Below are 23,848 nucleotides of genomic sequence, written 5' to 3'. Positions count from 1 at the left end.
TGGCTCATGGAGTTTGGCTTACAACTCTTATTCTGTTCTTTGTACAATGCCTAGTTACTACAAGGGCTCTAGAAATATTTGAGGTTAGATTTCTTGGCTTGCCTTCTGAGCTACCACACTGCACTAATACTGAAAATGAAAGTATCAGACAACGTGCCTATTCAGTGTTTAAATATAAGCGTTTCCACTCAAATGAGAAGGACCTATATTTGATTTGATTAATATATCCCTTCTACCCTGTACTGTCTCCAAAAAACTCAGAGCAGTTTTCATATGGTTACCAGATGGTCTCCCGTCCAAGAAGCTTACAGAACAAAACGTGCTTATCTACAGCTGAAGAGCTGCCATCGTGTGCCTTTTTCTGTGGAGAAAAACCAGAGGATAAGGCTACCATAAAAGGGAAGCACCTTCTCTGTTATCTCCTTTATTGAGGCAACAGTTGTCACGTCAAAATGTCCACTCCTACGTTTATAATCTATGAATAGACAGTCTTTCACACCCCGCTCGATGGCTTGTTGAGAAGCTTTCATCACCTCTGTTTGAGACGAACAAAAACAAACACTTTATTCATTGTTAGCCAGAGAACATGAATTTAACAAAACGATGGTGTACAGATGCTTCTGACCCAAGTTTCTCTCTCTTTCTGCCTCTCAATGTGAGTGTGTGTCTGAATTTATTTATTTATTTATTTATTACATTTTTATACTGCCAAATAGCTGAAGCTCTCTGGGCGGTTCACAAAAATTAAAACCATAATAAAACAACCAACAGGTTAAAAGCACAAATACAAAATACAGTATAAAAAGCACAACCAGGATAAAACCACGCAGCAAAATTGATATAAGATTAAAATACAGAGTTAAAACAGTAAATTTTAAATTTAAGTTAAAATTAAGTGTTAAAATACTGAGAGAATAAAAAGGTCTTCAGCTGGCGACGAAAGGAGTACAGTGTAGGCGCCAGGCGGACCTCTCTGGGGAGCTCATTCCACAACCGGGGTGCCACAGTGGAGAAAGCCCTCCTCCTAGTAGCCACCTGTAAACGCACACTAATGTTTAAACCAATTAACTGCAATTATGTATGGACACTAAAGGGCTTATCTGGATCATCAAGGAATATAGATCTCCAAAGCACAATATTAACACAAGCTAATACCCATGATATGTCATCTACTTGTTAGTTAGAATGGGCTGGTGGCTGGGGTAGGGAGGAATGTAGCATTGCTGCAGGGAGAAAGCTTTAATGACCAAATTTGGAAAATTCTGGGCTGTTTATGGGTTAAACAACCCAGAGTTTCTGGGTTCAGACAGTCCTGAAACAACCCCAAAACAGGGCATTCCTTGGTTGTTGGTTAAAAGCAGAAAAGATGAGAGCGCAACTTGTGTGCTCTGCTCATCTCCACAATTCATGGACTAAACAATTCAGGAATTGCCAGTGTTACGTCCAGACTGGGTTAGAGTGTGTGTGTGTGTGTGTGTGTTGGTAGAGGAGGCTGTTGCAGCAGTTGTCTAGCCAGCTCCAAAGTGTGATAAAGCCACATGGTAGTACAGAGAATCTGTTGAAGAGAATCATGTTTGTAGATAAACACTTCCATGCTGGAGCTATAGCTACTGGGAAGCACTTTCTCAAAAGGAATAAAGTATTAAACAACAGAGCAACACATTCAAAAAGTTATACAGAAGGGAAAGGAAATAGCAAGGTTAATCTACATCCTGTATAAATAGTCCACACTTATTTATTATTATTTATTTATTTAGAATATTTATATACCGCTCCCCATTGAAAAATTTCGGAGCGGTGTACAAGATAAAATGAAAATAAAAACAGAATAAAACAGTTAAAACAAAATTTAAAAGAAGCAAAAAACAGAGATTCAAGGCTGCATATTAAGGAAAGGCTTCTTGGTATAAAGATGTTTTCAGGAGGTGCCGAAAGGAGTACAAGGTCGGAGCCTGCCTGACCTCCAGAGGCAGGGAATTCCACAGGACGGGAGCCACCACGCTGGAGGCTCTTCCCCTGGTGGACTCCAATCGGAGGATGGATCTAGATGGAACCACCAGGAGCAGGCCCTCGGATGACCTCAGTGACCGGGCAGGTTGGTAAGGGAGAAGGCGCTCTCTCAGGTATCCTGGTCCCAAGTTGTTTAGGGCTTTGTACACCAGTACAAGAACCTTACACCTGGCCCGGTAGCGAATAGGCAGCCAGTGCAGTTCCCTCAGCAGAGGAGTTACATGCTGGAAAGGGGCAGCTCCAGACAACAGCCGAGCTGCAGCATTCTGCACTAGCTCCAGCTTCCGGAGCAGCTTCAAGGGCAGCCCCACATAGAGCACGTTGCAGTAATCCAATCTTGAGGTTACCAATACCTGTACCACCGTGGCCAAGCTCTCCCTGTCCAGGAGAGGCCGTAGTTGGCGAACCAACCGAAGATGGTAGATTGTCATTGTGGCTTTCTTTTATTTCCCTTTTTATATTAATAACATTTAATTAAAACAACAATGGCAACAACAGAAAACACGTCACAAGGCACAATCCAGAAGGGACTTAGATACCATCATCATCATTAATCAAATTTATTATTTATGAACAATCCTACCTGTGTTTAATCCTACAATTTCCAGCGTGCCCCAGCCAGCCACGCTGAAGGCCTTTTTCTTCTGTCTAAATATGCATAAGATTGCACTGGAAAGCGCCTCAATACTGCTTACAGGCTTACATACGAAAAATATCAAATGGCAAAAGCCCAAGATCAGAGAGAGGTCTTCAGTGATCTTTTAGGCCATGCCTCAGAATGAGCCAAGAACATGAAACGGACAAAGGAGTGGAGCGATTTTAAAAAAGAAGCACTTGCTGGGAAAACAGGTTTCCATTTTTATTGTGTTTGCTCCATATTGCAGTCTGAGGGCTGGGACAATTTGATGGCCATGGAACTGAAGTGTTGTCATGGTTAAAGACATCTGGATTACCCACAATCAAGGCCAGCATCAAGGGTAGGCATGGTTGGGTACCCACTAACAAGAGCCCCGTGGAGTTGTTGCTCCTCCTCCTCCTCCTCTGCACCATTGTAACCTGCCTTTTCACCTGCCTCTCGCTCTGGTCCACAGAGCGATGTGGTGGAAAGAAGGAGCAGCAGATGCCCCTACCTATTTGGCCACTAGTTCTTTACCTTTCAAGCAAACAAGTGGTGACAATGATGAGCGGGAGGAAGTGGACTATCTGTTAACAATGGAGATGGGAAGGTGGACTCAATGAGAGAGGGGCCCCGTGGAGGCGGTCTTGTCCAAGGGCCCTCAAAAACCTAGAGCTGACGCTGCCCACAACACGTAAAGCAACCACTGTGTTTCTATTACTCCTCCGATACTCTTCATTATCAGAGAACTTTCTGTGTTGACATACTCACCAAGAGGACACCTGGAAAATTTCCCTGGAGATTCCTTGACTAACATGTCCTTCACAGCATCAAGCAGGGGCCCTAGAATAAGCACAGGCCTAGGAGACGTGCAGTCTACTTTTTGGACTCGTTGATAAGCAAGGCTTACAGTGTCTGGAAACAAAGAGAGAATTGCTTACATTTCCCCCCCAGTTTTTCCTAGTCCCGTAACATGCAACCGGGCATGATAATGGACATAACTGAAGCCTATCTGAAAGTTGTGAATCTGAAATCATTAACAGTACAAAACCTGAATGTAAAGCTCCCGAAAAGGTATTAAGGAAACAGATTGTTAGGAATAATTCAGAAAACAATATATTTTACTTCTAAAACTGAGCTTCGTAGCTACGGACAAAAGATTTAGAGTCATGCTATCTGCAGGAAAAAAATGCATTGGTGTGAACTGAAAAAACCCTATCATCCATTTTGTAATGGATTTAAGAATTTGGGTATTTTACCGATGGGCAAAATTAACTTATTTTGGAAGGGTTTATGACATAAAAGCAAATAAATAATTTTGTTGAGACATGAGCTGTATTGGTTATGTATTGGAACAACAAGAAACTTAGTATTAAAATATTTACTTTATAAATAATTTTTTTTAAATCCAAACTTTCCAAAATTATTGCCTCCTAATATGTTATATACTCCTATATAATAGAGTGACCAGGTTTAAAAGAGGGCAGGGCACCTGCAGCTTGAACTGGTGTGATGAAGAGGGAATTTCACCAGGTTCTCCATATATATACAAATGACACCTGCAGAAATTCCCTTTTCAATACAACTGTTAAAGATGCAGGAGCCCTGTCCTCCTTTGCCCTACTTTGTATTTAAAAGAGTGAAGTGGGACGGGCCACACGTCTTCATCAGGAAGGAAGACATTAAGGGAAAGGATTAAGGACTTTATGGACTGGAGTTCCCTGCAGAGTAGGAACGGACTGCTGTGGATAGATGCCAGTAGTTACCCTCCTCTGGAAAAGGAGCCTCCAGCTGCTCATCTACCTTGCATATAAGAAGAATAAGGGATTATGGGCTCCACTAATCAATCTTTATGTAAAAGATTAAGAGGGTACGAGAATGGGACATGGAAAGTGTAAACATCCTTGTGTTTGGATAGTGCAATACAGCTATGAACACCCACAGGGTTTAGTGGGCTGATCTCCCCCAATTACAGATGTGAGAGCCCAGGAAAAAAAAATTGGGGGTGGGGTGCGATTCTGGGCACTGTTTTTGCCCCCCCCCCAAAAAAAAAATTGAACAGCTTTGTTCATTATTTTCTTTTAGACTTTAAAATAAAATATTAATATAGTTAGCCAGCCTTTACTCTCCCCATAATAATTTCTAAAAATGTTGTAGTCAGAACACTTTTACAGGAAGACCAGAGATGTAAAATGTCTGGAAATAATGAAGCCATGGGGGAAAACATTTTTTAACTGTAAGATTCCCAAGCACAGTTATTTCTTTCATTCCTTATTAAAGTTACTGATCTGAAGTATATTTTATTTCCTAACATGTGAGTAGAACCACCACTGTGCATTCTTGACAGTAAATGCGCACTCCTGTGTTTCCAATGCTGTCATTTAATGTAGTTCTAATCTATTCAGACAATGATTACAAACTTTTAAAAGTAGTGTTAAAATATGATAAATTTTATAAGCAAATGAAGTTATACAGAAAATAACATTAGGAACAGAAAGCCTGGTTTTATGTTTCTAAAGCATCCTTCCCCAACGTTTTGGACTTCAGCGGACAGGAGCTGAAGTCCAAAATATCTGGAAGGCACCAGACTTCCAGAAGCTGTCTTAAAGCAACAAAGTGACTTTAGATCTGTGAAGAGTGCTTTCTCTCACTGCCTCAAAATGTCTGGACATTTTACATCTCTACCCACAACTCTCCACCCCTATTTTTTTTTAATTGTGGGCTTTCTTTTACCAAAGTACAAATAGATATAGATAATTCTCAACAGTCTTAAAGCAACAAAGTCACTTTAGATCTGTAAAGAATGCTTTAAAAAAAAGTAGTGCTTATTTTTCTATTTTTACAAAATCCCATGTTTTGTCAAGAAAACACACACACTTCCCCCCCCCCACCCCCAACTGCCTCAAAATGTCTGGACAATTTGCATCTCTACCCCCAATCCTCCACCCCCTTTTTTAAAAAATCGTGGGCTTTCTTTTACCAAACTACATATACATATAGATAATTCTCAACAGTCACTTGCCATCCAGGAAAGGAATGGAGTCTGTGCTGATGGTATCAAGTGCCAGCAGATCTTTTCCATCTTTGGACCCGCTGCGTTTGTGTTTATGTTTCCTCCTAAAGAATGATCTTCGAGCTGCTGCCGATGGTGTCTTTGTGGAGCTGTTCTCATCTTTCGCTTCAGACATGCTGTGCCTCCTATAAAATTCTTGTTCCATCCTACGAGGAAATTGTTTCAATAGTCAGGCAAAAGCTGAAAGGCTTGAACATAGGGACTATGAAAACCAATCACACTCAACTCTTGAGTCAGGAAACAGTAGGGAGGCATTTATAGTTGCATGGTGAGGCACATCCTGGTTCCTGTTGAAAGGTAATCTAGACACAGTGTACTCTCACCTACTCCCACCTGTGCTGAATGCCAGGTGAAGAAGTCACATTAATGTTCAAACCATGTTCTGCAGAACCCTTGGAGTTCCTCAGGGTGGAGATCATTAATGGTAGACAAGTTTCCCAGAAAGACATCTTGTTCACCACTACTGATCTTCTTCTCTGTTATGCACAGCCACAGGGGAGCATTTCTGGCATGTTCTGGGGGTGCATTCTCAGTCCATTCATTCGAGGGCAGTGAGGGCCAACCTGCGAACTGTGTGGGTGTGCAGCCCAGAATTCTTTGCAATATCCTTGAGTTCTACAGCAGGGCTATAGGAGCTCCTTGGCAGACAAGGTCTTTAAAGAAAGGTTCCCTGGTGGTAGGAAGTTTGAAAACCACTGCAATAGGTCCACATTTCTCACTAATTTATATTTTCCTCAGGACAAAAGTGACCGTCTTGCTATCCATAGGGACTTCACTCACCTCAACAATTCAAAGAGTTTGGGCTGCTTGCTTCATCTAACAACATGAACTGCATGACATAATGCAGTCTTAGAAAAAGAACCTGTTGTAGTGTGGAGGTGTATGACACTGAGCACATATGTGCTGATTTTCTACAACTGATTAGAAAACCTTTACTCTCCCACCCCCTACTTCCAAATAATGTGTACTAAATTTCCTTCCATTACACTACAGGTAGCAGTAGTGAGGGGAACAAGCATCACTATCCCTTTGAACCAATGTAACCCTTGGGTCGGTACCCAGGGCCGGGTTCTATGTCTAGGGGTTGTTTGTTTTTCCCTTAAGGTTAGCTCAGGCTCAAGCCCCCACCCAGGAAACCTGGGACACCAATTTAGAGATGTCTGAGTAGCAACCTCACCCACACACCTGAGGTATAAGTAATGGTATTTATTCAGTTTGACAACAAGCAACAAAAATAGAACATGGGAGACAACCTTTTGATTAACACATTTCCCTCCCAAGGTCTAGGTAGGCCGATGGAAGCCTGTGTCCTTTAGCCTTATTCACAAGCCCAGGAGACAGTGAATGAATAGGGATCCTCCAGGCATGCAATAAGGTGGATGGTAGGTGGCAGCATCAGGAACTGGGGTGCGCTGCAAAGAGAACTGATTCAGCAGCATCAGGAACTGGGGTGCGCTGCAAAGAGAGCTGATTCAGCAGGCCCAAACCAAGAACCACCTCCAACACTAACCATGTCAAAGTTCAGCTCCTCCTTCTGCAGCCAGAGACTGTTGCATGCACAACACTGTATGCAAAGGAGCTCCTTCATGTTAGGGCATGTTTCCCCTGCTCCCCCCCACCGGGCGGCGTGGACTCATTTCTCTACTGCTTTACACCAAGATGAAGTGAAGCCACCCTGAGACCGTAGAAGAATTATTAAAAGGATCTTGAAAGATTCCTTATTTTATGTAATCAACTGGTTAAGGACAGACTTTTCAGGTAAGATTTATGTCATTGATCATCTAACTTTGAATTTGGGGATAACTATGCTGAGATGAAATCTAGACCATGCAGACACAGCAAAGGGTGGACTGAGGGAAGGAAAAGAGGGCGTCCAAATGGTCAAGTAATGTGAAAGAGAGCAGTACTAGAACCCTGTAGTTCCACAGTTCCAAGATGAAATACGGGAATGAAATTAAGAAGGTTGATGAGAAGCCATTGCAAAACGGTGGTGAGAGACTATGAAACAACCAAGAAAGCCCTGAGAGATAAGAGAGCAAATCCAAAAAGCATGAGGTGGCAGTGAGAAATGAGGAATATTTTCCCCCCATCAGTTGCTAGTGAATACATCATTCCATCAGGATCTCAGTTGGGCCTCTGCCCCTTGATCTCTTTGATCTTTATGAAAAAAGCAAGCCCTCACTGAGTGGATTAAAGCAGGGAACTTTGTGCCATCATGTGTCCCAAGGTCCAACATTAAGTACGAATGCCATCCCGGTCTAAAAATGCTATGGCATGACCATGGGAAGCCAGTTAGGCTAGTGTCTGAATCAAAATCAATGTCCTTTCCATTTTTAGGAGATGGGCAATGATCAACGGCACTAAAAATGACCTGACGAAATAGTTTCCTTAATTGGGTGTTATTAAAAACATGCCACCTCTCTCAAGTAACATTTCTGGGAAACTTAATACCCCTCCAGCATTAATTACAAAGCTTTGAAGAGTGAAATACTTGGCTTTTCTTCATATTTCATTGTAACCGCCCACTTTTCACAATAATATATATGCCATTTATATCTCAGAGATTGAATTACATGTATTTGCTGGGAATCTGTCCTCTTTCCAGCTTTTGGGCATTCTCATCTAGCTGCCATGCCATCCAGCAACCAAAGTTCCCCTGTGGCAGAGTGTCGTCAACATACAAAATGTCATCTTTCTTAAAGCTCAAGTCTTGTTCTACTTCTGCCAGCCGGTCATAAAGCGCCCTGCAATGAAAGAGAGAGAAAAGGTCTGTTTTTCCCCCATTTTTTTAAAACTACGACATATACCAGGGAGTCCAGGACATGAACTAGGAGCTTCTTGACCTGGGTGAGAGGCCTTGCCTAGTGAACTAGCTTGCAATGATGTGTACTTAAACTTCAGAGCCTTCATCAGGTACATAACAGAAGAGTGCATGCCAGCCTGAACCATTGGTTAGCAATATAGATCCTGTGGATTTGCCAGTTGTGGAAAAAACAACAAGGAGCATGGCCTTCTGCCTTTGCCTGGTCCCGGAGCAGGACCTTAAAGGTCCCTCCCACTTCTCCAGTTCTGGCAACTACACTCAGGGATCCTAAGCTGGTGAACGTTCCTGATTCAGGCAAGGTTGCCCGTGGCTCTAATCTACCCTCAAAGTATGTTTATATTATTGAAAAGAAGAATTTAGGTCTAAACTCCTCATTCAGCTTCAGGGCATATATAACAACAACGGAAATATGTATATAGCACTTTACCTATGTAAAATATGCATATAACACTTTCTCCGCTGTGGCACCCCGGCTGTGGAATGAGCTCCCCAGAGAGGACCGCCTGGCGCCTACACTGTACTCCTTTCGTCACCAGCTGAAGACCTTTTTATTCTCTCAGTATTTTAACACTTAATTTTAACTTAAATTTTACTGTTCTAACTCTGTATTTTAATCTTATATCAATTTTTGCTGCGAGGTTTTATCCTGGTTGTGCTTTTTTATACTGTATTTTGTATTTGTGTTTTTAAACCGTTGGTTGTTTTATTATGGTTTTAATTTTTGTGAACCGCCCAGAGAGCTTTGGCTATTGGGCGGTATAAAAATGTAATAAATAAATAAATAAATAAATAAATAATACATACCTAGATGCGTTACATATATTATATCAAATAGCTATCATAGCCACTCCTATAAGATAGGCCATTACCATCCCATATTATTCATGCTTCCCTTCTAACGTGGAGTGTGTGCCTCAGAGAGCAGTTTACTTAAGGCCCCACCCGCCCCGAGGAATTCATGACTGAGAAAATCTATTGGCTTGCATATTCTTTTTAAAAGCATGTGTTAATCTTATTCACATTGCAATCCTAATACCCGGATCCACTGGCTGAAGGCGGGTTAGGATGCCGTGGAGTTCACCCTCCACCGGCACAGTGTGTGTGTGTGTGTGTGTGTGTGTAGGTGTGTATCTACCCCAAAGGTCCCAGCTACGCCTGCAGAAAGCTGGGTAGACCTACGGCTACTGCCAGTGGCATCCCTACCAGAAGTAACTAATGTAAGGCCCTGAAATGTCCTTCCATTCCCCAGTAGGACCCAGAGGGGGCAGGAAAGTGTAGAGATCTGCCGGAAATGAGAGCTCAGGACGCAGAGGTGGCTTAGTGGCTAATCTCCCTGTCAGGCCAGCTTTAGATTGCTCTGTTGTTGTTTATTCGTTCAGTCACTTCCGACTCTTCGTGACTTCATGGACCAGCCCACGCCAGAGCTTTCTGTCGGCCGTCGCCACCCCTAGCTCTCCCAAGGTCGAGTCCATCACCTCCAGAATATCATCCCTCCATCTTGCCCTTGGTCGACCCCTCTTCCTTTTGCCTTCTACTTTCCCTAGCATCAGCATCTTCTCCAGGGTATCCTGTCTTCTCATTATGTGGCCAAAGTACTTCAGTTTTGCCTTTAATACCATTCCCTCAAGTGAGCAGTCTGGCTTTATTTCCTGGAGTATGGACTGGTTTGATCTTCTTGCAATCCAAGGCACTCTCAGAATTTTCCTCCAACACCACAGTTCAAAAGCATCTATCTTCCTTCGCTCTGTCCACCCATAAATATATACATTAAATAAAAAGAACATAAACCGACATGTTAAGGGTTCAATCCTAAACCTATTTAGACAGAAACAGTACTACAACTTCCAGCATGGCAGGCTGGGGAATCGGGAGAATTGTAGGACTTTTTTCTGTCTAAACATGCATAGGATTGCTCTCTAAAAGACATAAATGCCTACACCAAAGCATATAAATAACCTATTCATTAATTATGCAATCAACAAATTTAGTTCTACCAATAATCTTAATTTAATCCATTAAATTCACCTTCAAAGACAAATCTGTTTAAAATCTTATAATGTCATACGAAGCTATTATCCTGTTAGTAAAACCCATTACACTCGAAATATACTGAATCACCGGTTTCTACCTTCACTTTATATTGTTTAACTATATTCTGCAGAACAGTCAATTTAAGCATCTCAAATTGGCCCAAATTGTCTTAATTAGTTCTGTTCTACTAGTCTTTTGATTACACTTCCATCCTCTTGCAATTATATATAGAATTGGCTCCTGTTTATCCAGAGGAACCCCAGCTTTTTATTAATTCATCAGACATTGCAATAATTCAGCTTTCAGCTGGAAAATCTCATCATCTTAATCATCCTTTTTAATTGGTAATTTTAACAATTTTATTTTAAAAATCTTTTTCTCTAACATTTATTCATTCTTCTTCACAAAGTAGATTACTATTATTCCCATTTTACAGACTGCTGAACCATTCAAGATCACTCAACAGGTCTGTGGCTAAGCCACAACTCCGTAGTTTCCCTATCCATAGCATTTACATCCTTCAGATAATTCAGGAAGACAAATTCATCTGTGGAGAAGAAAATCTGGAATCACCATAAATGCAGTTTGGTTTATTGAACTTGAATTCTTGATGCCAATTAAGTAGGTATACCATTTAGGTGCAATCCTAATGGCGGATGCATGTTCGCCCTTGCTGAATATTGCATCAAGTGATGACCAAATGAGCCAATGCAGGTTTAAGTCACTGCAGATGGAACTTCCCTGCTACTCAACATCAATTCAAATACAATGCACACAACACTTTTGGTGGAGCCTATTTACACATCGATTGTGGAAAGATCAAGAGATGCTCATGTATGTGTATGTCAGCTCTTAGCGAATGTCAAATAATCTCCTGGTTCAAGGAACAAAGTTTTAAATACCTGACAAAGAACCCATCTCCAGGTAACTCTTTGATCTTGGTGAATTCTTCTATTCTGTACTGAGCTTTTATTCTCACATTTTCACCTGGCTTGAGCATTTCAAGGTAAGCTTCTTCAGCTGTTTTATTCCGCAGGTCAACAGATCCATACTGTAAATAAATAAATAAATAAATAAAAACAATGGAAACTAAAAATGTTTCAAATCTCACTTCTGATGTGTGCCTTCTGTAGTTAATTTAAAAGCAATTAATTTCAAACTGGGGTTTCTGATTATGGTTGGTTTTAAAATAACTATAGTTAATATTAACCACATTTCCAGGTTTGGATTATGCAGGAAACTGGCTAACTAAAAGCAGAAGTGAAATCTAGGCTTGTTCTCCCAACACTAAACTATAGTTTAGCATTATGGCTGAATGCAGCCAGTGTATTTTTCATCCATGAATTCTGCAAGGGTTTAAACCACCCCATCTTCGTTTTATATTTTTAGTTTACCTCAAGTATCATGTCTCCAAGCACCAGTCCATCAGGTCCTTTGGCAGGGCTCTCATCTTCTACATCAGACACAAATATTCCATACAGGTTTCCACCACAGATTTGGATTCCAAGTTCAACTTGGGACTTCTTAATGATAACAATTCTAGGTTCAGGCGTCCTCTTACTTGTGTCCACAGAATTCCTTTATAATAGCAAGAGACAAAGAGACCCAAGGTCTGTTGGACAAGCTAATCGTCCCTGGCTACATCTCCAGTCCCTTAGATCTAGCCAGTTGCTAGTCCAGGGGTGGAGAACCCAATTTGGCTGTCTGGGATTTCCTAGAACTCACCACCACCTTTCTCAGGCCTCATCCCTTTTCCCACAACCAGCAATCATTGGATGGTTTCCTGGCTTTTGTGCAGATTAAAAAGTTGAAATGCCTCTCTGAGGCTTAGCTACTGGCTTTAAGCTAAAGTAAGTTGGTATCTTTGGTATTTTGAGCATGCTTTTGGCTCCACCCACCCTGTAATGTGGCCCCTAAGAGCTTCTCAGCAATGGAATGTGGCCCTTGGGCTGAAAGAGGTTCTGCACCCCTGCTCTAGTCCCTGTTCCCTTACTAGGTCTTGGCTTTGCAGGTGAAGGACGAAGCCCAAAGGACACTGCAACTGCAGAATTTGAGGTCCGTATGGCATGATTTGGCAGGAACAAACCAGTTTTCCACCACACATCTGGATTTCATGTTCCACTGGGGCACTCTCAGCCTCTCTTCCCCCTCGCTGCTCCACTGAATTGCCTGGCCCTGGAGAAGGGCAAGCCATGGTCCATGCTACTTGTAGAAGTGGCACTCTAGATCCAGCTTTCCCAAAGTGGTCAGGGTAAACCAAAACTGGAGAACATCCCAAATGATCCAGTGGAATAAAGAGACAAAGTAGGGATGTTGAAAATATATGTGGTTTTATTCCAAGAACTAACCCATTCCTTGGAATAAAACCACATATGTTTTCAACATCCTGAGATTTTGTCTCTGTATTCCATTTTCCCAAAGTGGTACCACCCTCCATGTGCCTTGACCTACAGCTCCCATCAGCATCAGGCATCACAGGCAATAGTCAGGGATGGTGGAATATGTTGTCCCAAACCACTGGAGGGCGACGCATTGGGTAAGACTGCTTTAGATTACAGAACACCTGCCAAGTACCAGTTCAAAAAGGAAAGTGTTGTTTTGTTTTTAAAACAGCAACAACAAGACAGCATATTTTTGCCTGAAGACAAAGAATCATAGAATAGCAGAGTTGGAAGGGGCCTACAAGGCCATCGAGTCCAACCCCCTGATCAATGCAGGAACCCACCCTAAAGCATCCTTGACAGATGGTTGTCCAGCTGCCTCTTGAAGGCCTCTAGTGTGGGAGAGGCCACAACCTCACCAGGCAACTGATTCCATTGTCGTACTGCTCTAACAGTCAGGAAGTTTTTCCTGATGTCCAGCTGGAATCTGGCTTCCTTTAACTTGAGCCTGTTATTCCGTGTCCTGCACTCTGGGAGGATCGAGAAGAGATCCTGGCCCTCCTCTGTGTGACCACCTTTTAAGTATTTGAAGAGTGCTATCATGTCTCCCCTCAGTCTCCTCTTCTCCAGGCTAAACATGCCCAGTTCTTTCAGTCTCTCTTCATAGGGCTTTGTTTCCAGACCCCTGATCATCCTGGTTGCCCTCCTCTGAACATGCTCCAGCTTGTCTGCGTCCTTCTTGAATTGTGGAGCCCAGAACTGGACGCAATACTCTAGATGAGGCCTAACCAGGGCTGAATAGAGAGGAAGCTGGAGGAAGCTGCGTACCTCATTGAGTTGCGGGGACTGGTGGTGGGAGTGGTCTGCTTGGATGGGGGCGTCATGGTCCCTTCATCCTGTTCGCTCAGAGTATCGATTATGGAATGGCTGTCGGGAGTTGCGGCTCCACTGCCTTGTGGAGTGGAATGGCTGCTCACGGGTTCTAGCCGGGAGCTGCAAGTTAAAGGAGATTAGCAACAGCAGCAATATTAACAGCGGACTTAAAACCTGATTCAGAGGCAGCATCCTCCAAAAATTCCAAACCTTTTGCTACCTAAAGGATTACTAGCATTTCAGGGGTAAGCAGGAGATAAATTTTAAATCAAACTCCCCACCCCAGCGCAGAACATTTGCAGGTGTATGAGCCTGCAAGCAGAGACCAAGGCCAGTCTGCTTCATCCCATTCCAAGCAAGATTTCTTCTAACAAAAGCAAGAAAAGAATAAAAACCAACATTTGCATCCTACCCTGCCCCAGAAGCTTAAGGACGGCTGCCTCCGGGGCTTATGGAGCCATCCTTATCCAGGCCAGCAGTTGCAGCAGTGCTGTGATTCTCTTGGCAGTAGCCGTACGTCCCTATCAGGCAAAAGCAGCTGATCCCAGAGTTGAACAGGACAAAACTGTTGCAGCCAAGGCAACAATGGGGGTGATGTAGGCAAGAGCCGCTCCTTTTCATCAGCATGGGTCAAAGCAAAGTGGTAAATAGACCACTTCCCGTGAGGCTCGTAAGCTCCCCCAGGCTGTACTTGATGTTGGCGGAAGGGACTCTGCTCCTGTCCACACGATTCCAAAACAAGGGGCTCAAATGCACGCATTCCCCGTGTAACGTCTGAACTGGCAGACAGATATACCCCCATTTCTCTGTTTCAGACAAAAGTCTATTGTGAACATACATTCCCATCCCCAATAAAGGCTCAACATGATCATATTTATGAGAGAACAATTTGAATCCAACAGCTTCTTTCCTCCTCAGGGAAAACATCTATTTCACAGTAGCTCAATTTGGACATCATGCCAAACCATAGAATCGTAGAGTTGGAAGGGGCCTACAAGGCCATCGAGTCCAACCCCCTGCTCAATGCAGGAATCCACCCTAAAGCGTCCCTGACAGAGGGTTGTCCAGCTGCCTCTTGAAGGCCTCTAGTGTGGGAGAGCCCAGAACCTCCCTAGGTCACTGGTTCCATTGTCGTACTGCTCTAATAGTTAGGAAGTTTTTCCTGATGTCCAGTTGGAATCTGGCTTCCTTTAACTTGAGCCCGTTATTCCGTGTCCTGCACTCTGGGAGGATCGAGAAGAGATCCTGGCCCTCCTCTGTGTGACAACCTTTTAAGTATTTGAAGAGTGCTCTCATGTCTCCCCTCCATCTTCTCTTCTCCAGGCTAAACATGCCCAGTTCTTTCTGTCTCTCTTCATAGGGCTTTGTTTCCAGACCCCCGAACATCCTGGTTGCCCTCTTCTGAACACGCTCCAGCTTGTCTGCGTCCTTCTTGAAGTGTGGAGCCCAGAACTGGACGCAATACTCTAGATGAGGCCTAACCAGTGCTGAATAGAGGGGAACCAGTCCCTCACATGATTTGAAAGCTGTACTTCTATTAATGCAGCCCAAAATAGCATTTGCCTTTCTTGCAGCCATATCGCACTGTTGGCTCATCTTCAGCTTGTGATCGACAACAATTCCAAGATCCTTCTCGTTTGTAGTATTGTTGAGCCAAGTATCCCCCATCTTGTAACTGTGCATTTGGTTTCTATTTCCTAGATGAAGAACTTGGCATTTATCCCTATTAAATTTCATTCTGTTGATTAATGTGGCTAATTTTTGCTAATGCTCAGCCTCCAGAAGCTGCTGCACCATGGAGATGGGAGAGAACTTAGGACACTCAGTGCCAAGAGGATGAAAAATGAAAAATAAGGCAAGTGGCGACAGCTTTAAACCATGGGATATGTGTTGCAGATTTGGAAGCCAATTCCAGAGATGAAGAGCCACAACTGAAAAGGCCCACCTTGGTGGTGGGCAGACAAGAAGTGCCTCTCCTGAAAAGCTCAGAGTGTGGACAGGAGAAAGCCGTCCTTCAAACAATGTGGGCCCAAAACATTTAGGACTTTAAAGCTTAAAACCAGCACTAATGGCAACTAGCGCAGTGTTAGTGTCACATGAGATTTGGTGCGATGTCTGACCTGAGGTAAGGAAAACCACTGGTTCACGTGACACAGACCCGCCTGGATATGTGTTTAATCCATCTTACCTTGATCGTGAGTGGTTGCCAAGCTGGAACATGTGTGGGTTGTACTGTGCAAGAATAGTGATGGTGTCACACTGCTGACCAATGATCAGCCGAGCTTGCTGTTCGGTAGCATTCCGCAGGTTTATTCCATTAAACTGGGGGTTGGGGGGAGAGGAGAAAGACACATGCATTCAGCATCACATTCTCATTGATGAAATCAGTATAGATTTTCCCATTTAACTTCATATTGCTTTTTGAAACTTAATTTCCCCCGATTTATTGGATCTGTGGTGTACAATTTTTGTTGGGTTCGAGGTAGGGCAGATAACAGTGATACCGCTGATTCTGTATTATTTCATTACATCTTTTTTTTGGGGGGGGAATCAATGCTACTGTAAAGTTTGACAATTTGACCTGAGTACTGTTTAAATGGATAATTTACTCTCTTACTAAAGAACAGCAAAGTTTTCTATAGAGCTTTTTAAAGTCACACTTCAAGATTCAACGTTTTGCAGAAGAAAGTTTTAATTAATTAATTTCATTTCTATACCACCTAATAGCCAAGACTCTCTGGGCAGTTTAACACGAACATAAAGGCAAAGCCTTTCAATGCGTACTTATCAGGGAGCACCAACCTGGCAGTTCCTCAATGAGCAGACATTCAATAGCAAACTCTGGTGTGCTTCTGCATAATATACAGTACAGCCCCCAAGCCCTGTTTTCTAAGGCCTGGCTCATTTCCCAACTATATAGGTGTCAATTTGAGAATATTGTTAAAAATATATAGTAGCACGCTAACTGTATCATAGCATGTTTATGAAAATAAGTGCTGTTATATAAACTGTAAATTTTTTCCAAACTGAACTAGTTACCTACCCCTGGTCAACTAACGAGTCAGAAAAACTTTATGCAAGTGTCATTGTTTTTACCTCCAATAACTGATCACCATACTCAAGGCCAGCCTGGTGGGCAATGCTACCACCAGTCACTTTTGATACAAATATCCCACCATTTTCACCACACACAATGGAGATTCCAAGTGGCTCGGAGCCTTTCTGCACTTTGACATGACGTGGTTCTTCCATATATGGCCTTTGGGAGGAAAAGAGCAGAAGGCCATATGTTCAAAACTTGAACACATACAAAAATTGGAACATGAATCCTGCAGAGGACATGCATTACGTATGCCCACCCTCACCCTTAAAAGTGGAACATGGACCACCTTGAAACAGCTACTCAAATGCTGTGATTAACAGCATTCCCTTTATACCATCATGCAATGTACAGTGGCTGAGTCAAGAGGGCACCAGATGAAGATTACTTTAAGTGCATTCGGAGAGGAGTACAAAAAAAAGGGGGAATGGAAAATTAAACTAGATAAATTATAAACCAAAAAATGGTGGAAAGAGATTGAAATAAAACACAACATCCATATTATATATATAGGTAAATGAAGATATATAATATGCTACTTAGAAAACATTCTCAAAGGAAGCCTCAAACCAGTTTATAAAATGTTGGGAGCCTTAATAGCCAATAGCTATAAATATAGAAACATGAAAAGGCTGTGAATCAAGAGATTGAGAAGGGAAAGCACAGAACTCATATTTACTATCTGTACGCAGGAAAACACAACATTAGTCAAAAATTAAGCCGCTGTAAAAAAAAAAACAGAAAACAAAACTCAAGCCATTAAAGATGGCGGCTTGCATGGTAGCATTGCAATTACCATGCAATTTTTCTTTGGGGGGAGCAATTATCCAAACATATAAATAGCACAAGGAAGGTGCGCAAATACTGCTCGAGAAGGACAACCTTTATATCAAGCCAACCTCAAACTCCTTAGTGAACAGAACCTTGGCCTAGGAGCCACAGGGATTCTCAGAAAAGACCTATTACGGAACAAATATCTGAAAGATGCAGAGGGATGCAGGAAAGAAAAAGAAAGACACTTAGAAAGAGAGATAGTAACAACAGAATCTAAATAGCTACATTGGAAATGGAAACCAGGCCCCTTAAAAAAGTAGCAGTCAAGCCTCAATGCGGGCTTCCTACTGAACCCAGCTCAACCCCAGTTTGTGTATACTTCTTGATTGGCAACTTATAATCTTTGCAATGTACACTTCACTCACCTACATGCAGTATGGCCCCATTTAGAAGACACCTTAAACCATGGCTTTGACTGCGTGGGTTAAGTCAGAAAGCCAGGCTGTGTTCAGAAGACACCTTAAACCACAGCTTTAACCATGGTGAATAAAGCAAAAAGCCTTATTCACTGTGGTTAAAGCCATGGTTTAAGGTGTCTTCTGAACAGGCCCTATAACAGACCATGACATCTTGACTTGAGGTATGGAAAAAAAAACTGGACTGGGCGACCGACTTCCACTGTAAACAGCAAAGGAAGGTGCAAATTCCCTTCACCATCCCAGTTTATGGTTATGCTGCTTGTACAAGTAGCTCTTGTACAAGAACCTTCATAGAAAACTATCTGGTCTTTTGTTCTATTCCCTCCAAGATTCCATCCAAAACCGCACATCACAACCATGGCTTCCTGATACAAACTCTAGGCCATGGAAGCAGGATGCCAACACTTGCAACAAGGATAAGCATTGCAAATTAAGCATAGGTCATTACTAAAACGTGTGCTCTCGCAGCTATAGTTCTCTTCTGGGCATCTCCAGATGAAAGATCACATACAGGAGAGTTGGGAAAGAACTTTGCCTGAAATCTTGCAGAGCTGCAGTTGAGATCAGCAGCTAATCCAGGTTGACATTACTGGATTAGACGGTCCATCGGTCTCATTGAGAACCTGTTCACACAGGGTGGTTTATTACATCATCCTTTGCAGGAGGATCCTGGGCTTTATCAGGATCACAAGGAGGTGCTCTTTGTATTCACCAAGACCTGATGTGGTTGGCCGATAAATGGCTGCCCTGGTTCCTCTATTAGATGGTGGCACGTTTTTGAGCTGTAGCCGTTACAGGCATCAGGGTGTTCCTGTAAACACCTCTCTAGTGGAGCCTGCCAGTCAGTGGCAACTGGTGTACCACAAAAGTGATAGCCCTCAAGGCTCTACTTCAGCTATGTCCTCACCCACTGCAACTATTCTTCCCACCTGAATTACCTCCAACTCCTCTCTCCCAGCTGCCTCCCACTTCAACCGAGACTGAACGAAAGTGACTTTACTATGGCAGTAAATCCTTAAACATAATCGGTCCACAACTGGCTGTTAAGGTCACACAGATTGTGAAAGTAAAACTCAAAGAAAAGGATTTTACCAAGGCCAGGCAATAAATCTGTGATTATCCAATGCAAAGCCAAGAAAGGCTCCTGTTCTGCAAATAGTTGTGTAAAAAGGGAGTGTTTTAGCAAAGCAGCTTTGGTCAACATACTGTCTGAGGGTTCCATTTTGGAAATGTGTATATGGCAAAGACTGTCTCTATGTATGTGCAAATTATATTCCCCACTCTACTAATTAACTAAATAGTCAACATCCATTTATCTGAGATTAGGAAGGAAAGGTATCCAAGCGGATGTGTGTGATGATGCCCCAACCTGACTAAAGCCCTGGCAACTCTTATTTTAGAAAATGTGTGTTAAAAACTAAATGAAGATCCTAGAAAGCAAGACAGTTGTGTGTGTGTATGGACTGAGCTGGAAAAAGGATGGATATTATGACAAAGGGGTAGGGCAGGACAGGACAGGATCAGGATATAGCTAGAATTGAGCATTTTGAAAGACTTGGCAGAAGAAACAGAGAAGCATAGCCGTATTTATGCATGGGATTTGTAAGGAAACCCGCTTTTGTTAGGGGTAGTTTATGAGGAAAGGAAATGCAGCTTGGGAAAAAACTGGAAAGTAATCAACAAACCAGGGCTTTGAGAAGAGCGGAAGATGTGAAGGAAGCCTAAAAGAACATCCTGGTTGCCCTCCTCTGAACACGCTCCAGTTTGTCTGCATGCAAAGTTTCAAAACATGAAAATTTCAAAAAGTGTCCACAATTTTGGCCACTAATAACAGTGGTGGCCAAAATTGTGGACACTTTTTGAAATTTTCATGTTTTGAAACTTTGCATGCTTATAGAAAATCTTCCGTTTCACAAAATTCAAATGTTTATATATCAATTGAAAGATAATTTAATGCTGAATTCAATACAAAAACCAGAATGCAAATATCTGCAGTACAAAAGCAGTTATGCTTTTATTTTAGTCTAAAAACAAACACAGGTGATTGAGTGAAGAAGCGGATTGGAACTGCAAACCCTACTTGGCCAATCACGGTTTGGGGACCAATCACATGGCAGTAGCTGCGATACATCATGTTTAATTATTTGGACCTCTAATAATAGAGGTCCAAATAATTAACCACAATACAATATAATAAAATAAAATCTAGAACTTTAATACTAGCTTGGTGAGTGAATTTCATCAGTGTCTCTCTTTGGACTTCCTCTATCTATAAAGCCGGATAATGAATGATAACAAACATGAGCAGATTTGGGGGTAGCAAGGATGGGTGGATGGGGGAGACTAACAGTCAACCCGTTCATATACTAATAAATGTGCCAAGCAGGTTAACACTGAGCACAACACTAAAATATTCTTACACTTAACCTCAAGTCTATAAGGAAGGGCAGGTGTAAAGTCAGGTTGCTTACCTGTAACTGTAGTTCTTCGAGTGGTCATCTGTGCATTCACACTAATGGGCTCTGCGCCTGCGCGGAGACCAATCGGGAAACTTCCATAGCCTAGAGTTTTGGCGGGAACCCCTCCCCCCCTATATATATATCAGGGGTCCCCGCCCTAATCCCTCAGTTTCTAGGAGACCGTCATTGTGGCCCCCTAACCAAGAGATGTGAGATGGTGGCATAATGGTTAATGCCAATAATCTGTCAAGAGAATGAATTTATACATTATGCAGTTGACATAGACTATATCAAATAAAGGGTTACCGAAGTGATATTAGTATGGATAATATAGTAAATGGCCTCCCCTTAGGGGACATACATATGCATATAAACGACACAAGAGGGGTAGGAGGGTGGGTTGTGTGAATGCACAGATGACCACTCGAAGAACTACAGTTACAGGTAAGCAACCTGACTTTCTTCTTCGTGGTCTCTGTGCATCACACTAATGGGCGATTAGCCAGCTATCCTACCTTGGAGGAGGGTTGGTGTCGTCAGTGAAGAATCTCAGACAGGACGGCTCTACCGAAAGCGCAGTCCTCTCTGGCACGAACGTCAAGACGATAGTGTCGTATGAACGTGGATGGCTTGGCCCATGTGGCTGCTTTGCAAAGAGAGGGTAATGAAACGCCTCTTCCAAAAGCAACCGAAGTTGCGACAGCTCTGGTCGAGTGGGCTTTGACCTGTGTCGGTATTGGTAACTGGGCAATCTCATAAGCCAGTTTGATGGTTTGAACAACCCAGGCTGCAATTCTTTGAGATGAAATGGGTGATCCTTTAGACCTTCCAGCATAGGAAATGAAGAGTCTTGGTGATTTTCAAAATACTTCTGTTCTGGATTTGTAGAAGGCTAAAGCCCGGCGAGCATCTAGGGTGTGCATTGTACGTTCTAGAGGTGATGTCGGTGATTGAAAAAATGAAGGTAGAATGATATCCTGTCCTAGGTGGAAATTGGACACTACCTTGGGTAGGAATGTCACATCGGGTCGTAGGGTTGCTTTGTCTTTGTGGAAAGCTAGGTAAGGTGGGTCTATTCTCAGGGCGGCTAGTTCTCCTGCCCTTCGTGCGGAGGTTATCGCGATTAGGAATGCTACTTTGAGAGAAAGAAGTCTTAAGTTAGTCGTTGCCAGGGGTTCAAACGGGGGCTTTGTGAGAGCGTGAAGAACCACTGACAAGCTCCATGTTGGGACTATCGATCGTGATGTACCCACTGTGTTTTTTAGCCCTCTTAGGAAACCTTTGACTAGCGGATGCGTGGTCAAAGGTGGGTTGTTGTGTCGATTGGTGTGAGCTGCGATAGCTGCTAAATAGACTCTTAGGGAGCTAGGTTTTAGTCCATTTTGATATAAGGTAAAGAGGAATTGTAAAATGTCCGTAACAGAGGGATATAGTGCATTGAAATTATTCTCAGCCGCAAATTTTGAGAATCGTTTCCATTTTGCTGCATATGATTTTCTGGTGTTGGGTTTTCTAGATTGTAGTATGATATTTTGGATGGAAACAGGAAGCGTCTCTGAAGTTACTGCTCGATTTTCCATGCTGTGAGTCTCAAGGTGTTGAGGTTGGGATGTCTGACCTTGCCCTGGTGAATCGTCAACAGGTCTGGTCTTTGGTGGAGTCTGTAGTATTTGTTCCTTGAAAGGAGAAGTAGCCTGGTGAACCATGGTTGGCGTGGCCACCAGGGAGCGATGAAGATGCAGCTCGTGTTGTCGCGTTCTATCTTTACTAAGGCTTTGACTATGAGGGGAAACGGTGGAAAGAGGTAGAATAGTGTTCCGTCCCATTTCATGTTGAAAGCATCTCCGAGGGATCCTGGGCTGGTGCCCGCTCGGCTGCAAAAACTTTCGCAAACAGCATTGTGGTGTGAAGCGAAGAGGTCTATTGTCGGTGTTCCCCATTTTTTGAATATGTCTGACAGAGCGTTGGGGTGAAGTGTCCATTCGTGTGTTGTGGATGGTGACCGACTTAGTTGATCTGCTAAGGTGTTGTCTCGACCCGCTATGTATACAGACGTGAGGTAGATGCGGTTGTCGATGCACCAATGCCATATATCCATCGTAAGGTGTAAGAGGCGGGAGGAATGAGTTCCTCCTTGTTTGTTTAAATAGAACACTACGGTTGTGTTGTCTGATGCGACTGTAATATATTGGTCTCGAAGTACGGTAACGAAGGCTTTCAATGCTTTTTGTACGGCAAGTAATTCTAGGACATTGATGTGATTGAGCGATTCGGTCCTTGACCATTGTGCTTGAACGCTTAGAGGACCGCAGTGTGCTCCCCAGCCTGATAGAGAGGCATCTGTCACCACTGTTCTGGTGGGTGCTGGTATTTGGAATGGAAGTCCTTGGGTGAGGTTCCGTAGATCTTCCCACCAAGCTAGGGATTGTTTTGTTTTCGTAGGTATGTAAAGGATGAGATGTTGATCGTCTCGTTGATTGTTGTATGCCCTTATCAGCCAATTTTGTAATCGTCTCATGTGGAGTCTTGCAAATTGTACGACAGAAGTCGTCGCTGACATGTGTCCTAATAGTTTTTGGACGGTGTGGACAGTGGTTGACCGACGATGCCGAAGTCTGTTTGCTAAAGTTGCGAGGGTTCGAGCTCTTTGTTCTGGGAGGTATGCCCTGCATGAGATGGAGTCGATGTCTATACCGATGAAGCGGATAGTATGAGCGGGTTGAAGGATGGATTTTTCTGTATTTACACATAATCCGAGCTTTTGCAGAAGTTGTAAGGTTATGCTGAGATGTTGTTGGAGTTGGTGGTAAGTCTTTGCAACCAACAACCAATCGTCTATGTAAGGGTATACTTGTATTCCCTGTAGCCTTAGGTGGGCGCATACCACGGTCATACATTTGGTGAAGACGCGTGGTGCTGTTGCCAATCCAAAGGGAAGGACTAGGAATTGGAAGCACTGATCTCCTATGGCGAATCGTAGATATTGTTGGCTGTGGTGTCTTATGGAGATATGAAAATATGCGTCTTTGAGGTCTATGGTGGCGAACCAGTCTCCTTTGGCCAGGAGGGGAGTTATCTGTGCTAGGGTAACCATTCTGAACTTTTGAGGTGTTATAAATTTGTTGACATTTCGAAGGTCCAAGATTGGTCTGAGGCCTCCATCCTTTTTTGGGACTGTGAAGTATCTTGAATAGAATCCGGTATGTATTTCGTGAGGATGTAGTGGGC

At 42.9% G+C, this 23,848-nt stretch overlaps 1 protein-coding gene across 1 annotated transcript in view; it reads right to left on the bottom strand.

The window, feature by feature from the left end:
* DLG5 (discs large MAGUK scaffold protein 5) overlaps window positions 1–23,848 on the bottom strand; it is a 183,111-nt gene that overhangs the window by 9,568 nt on the left and 149,695 nt on the right. Inside the window, exons 22-30 of the mRNA XM_063133172.1 lie at window positions 16,905–17,067; window positions 15,997–16,130; window positions 13,764–13,928; window positions 11,949–12,132; window positions 11,457–11,605; window positions 8,273–8,443; window positions 5,649–5,845; window positions 3,398–3,541; window positions 408–535 (exon numbers count right to left, since the gene is read on the bottom strand). Of these exons, the coding sequence (XP_062989242.1) occupies window positions 408–535; window positions 3,398–3,541; window positions 5,649–5,845; window positions 8,273–8,443; window positions 11,457–11,605; window positions 11,949–12,132; window positions 13,764–13,928; window positions 15,997–16,130; window positions 16,905–17,067 (1,435 nt within the window). The remainder of the gene's footprint in view (window positions 1–407; window positions 536–3,397; window positions 3,542–5,648; window positions 5,846–8,272; window positions 8,444–11,456; window positions 11,606–11,948; window positions 12,133–13,763; window positions 13,929–15,996; window positions 16,131–16,904; window positions 17,068–23,848) is intronic.

Source organism: Elgaria multicarinata, chromosome 8 (assembly GCF_023053635.1).
Source record: "Elgaria multicarinata webbii isolate HBS135686 ecotype San Diego chromosome 8, rElgMul1.1.pri, whole genome shotgun sequence".
Taxonomy (NCBI): domain Eukaryota; kingdom Metazoa; phylum Chordata; class Lepidosauria; order Squamata; family Anguidae; genus Elgaria; species Elgaria multicarinata.
This window is presented reverse-complemented; position numbering and strand designations above follow the sequence as displayed.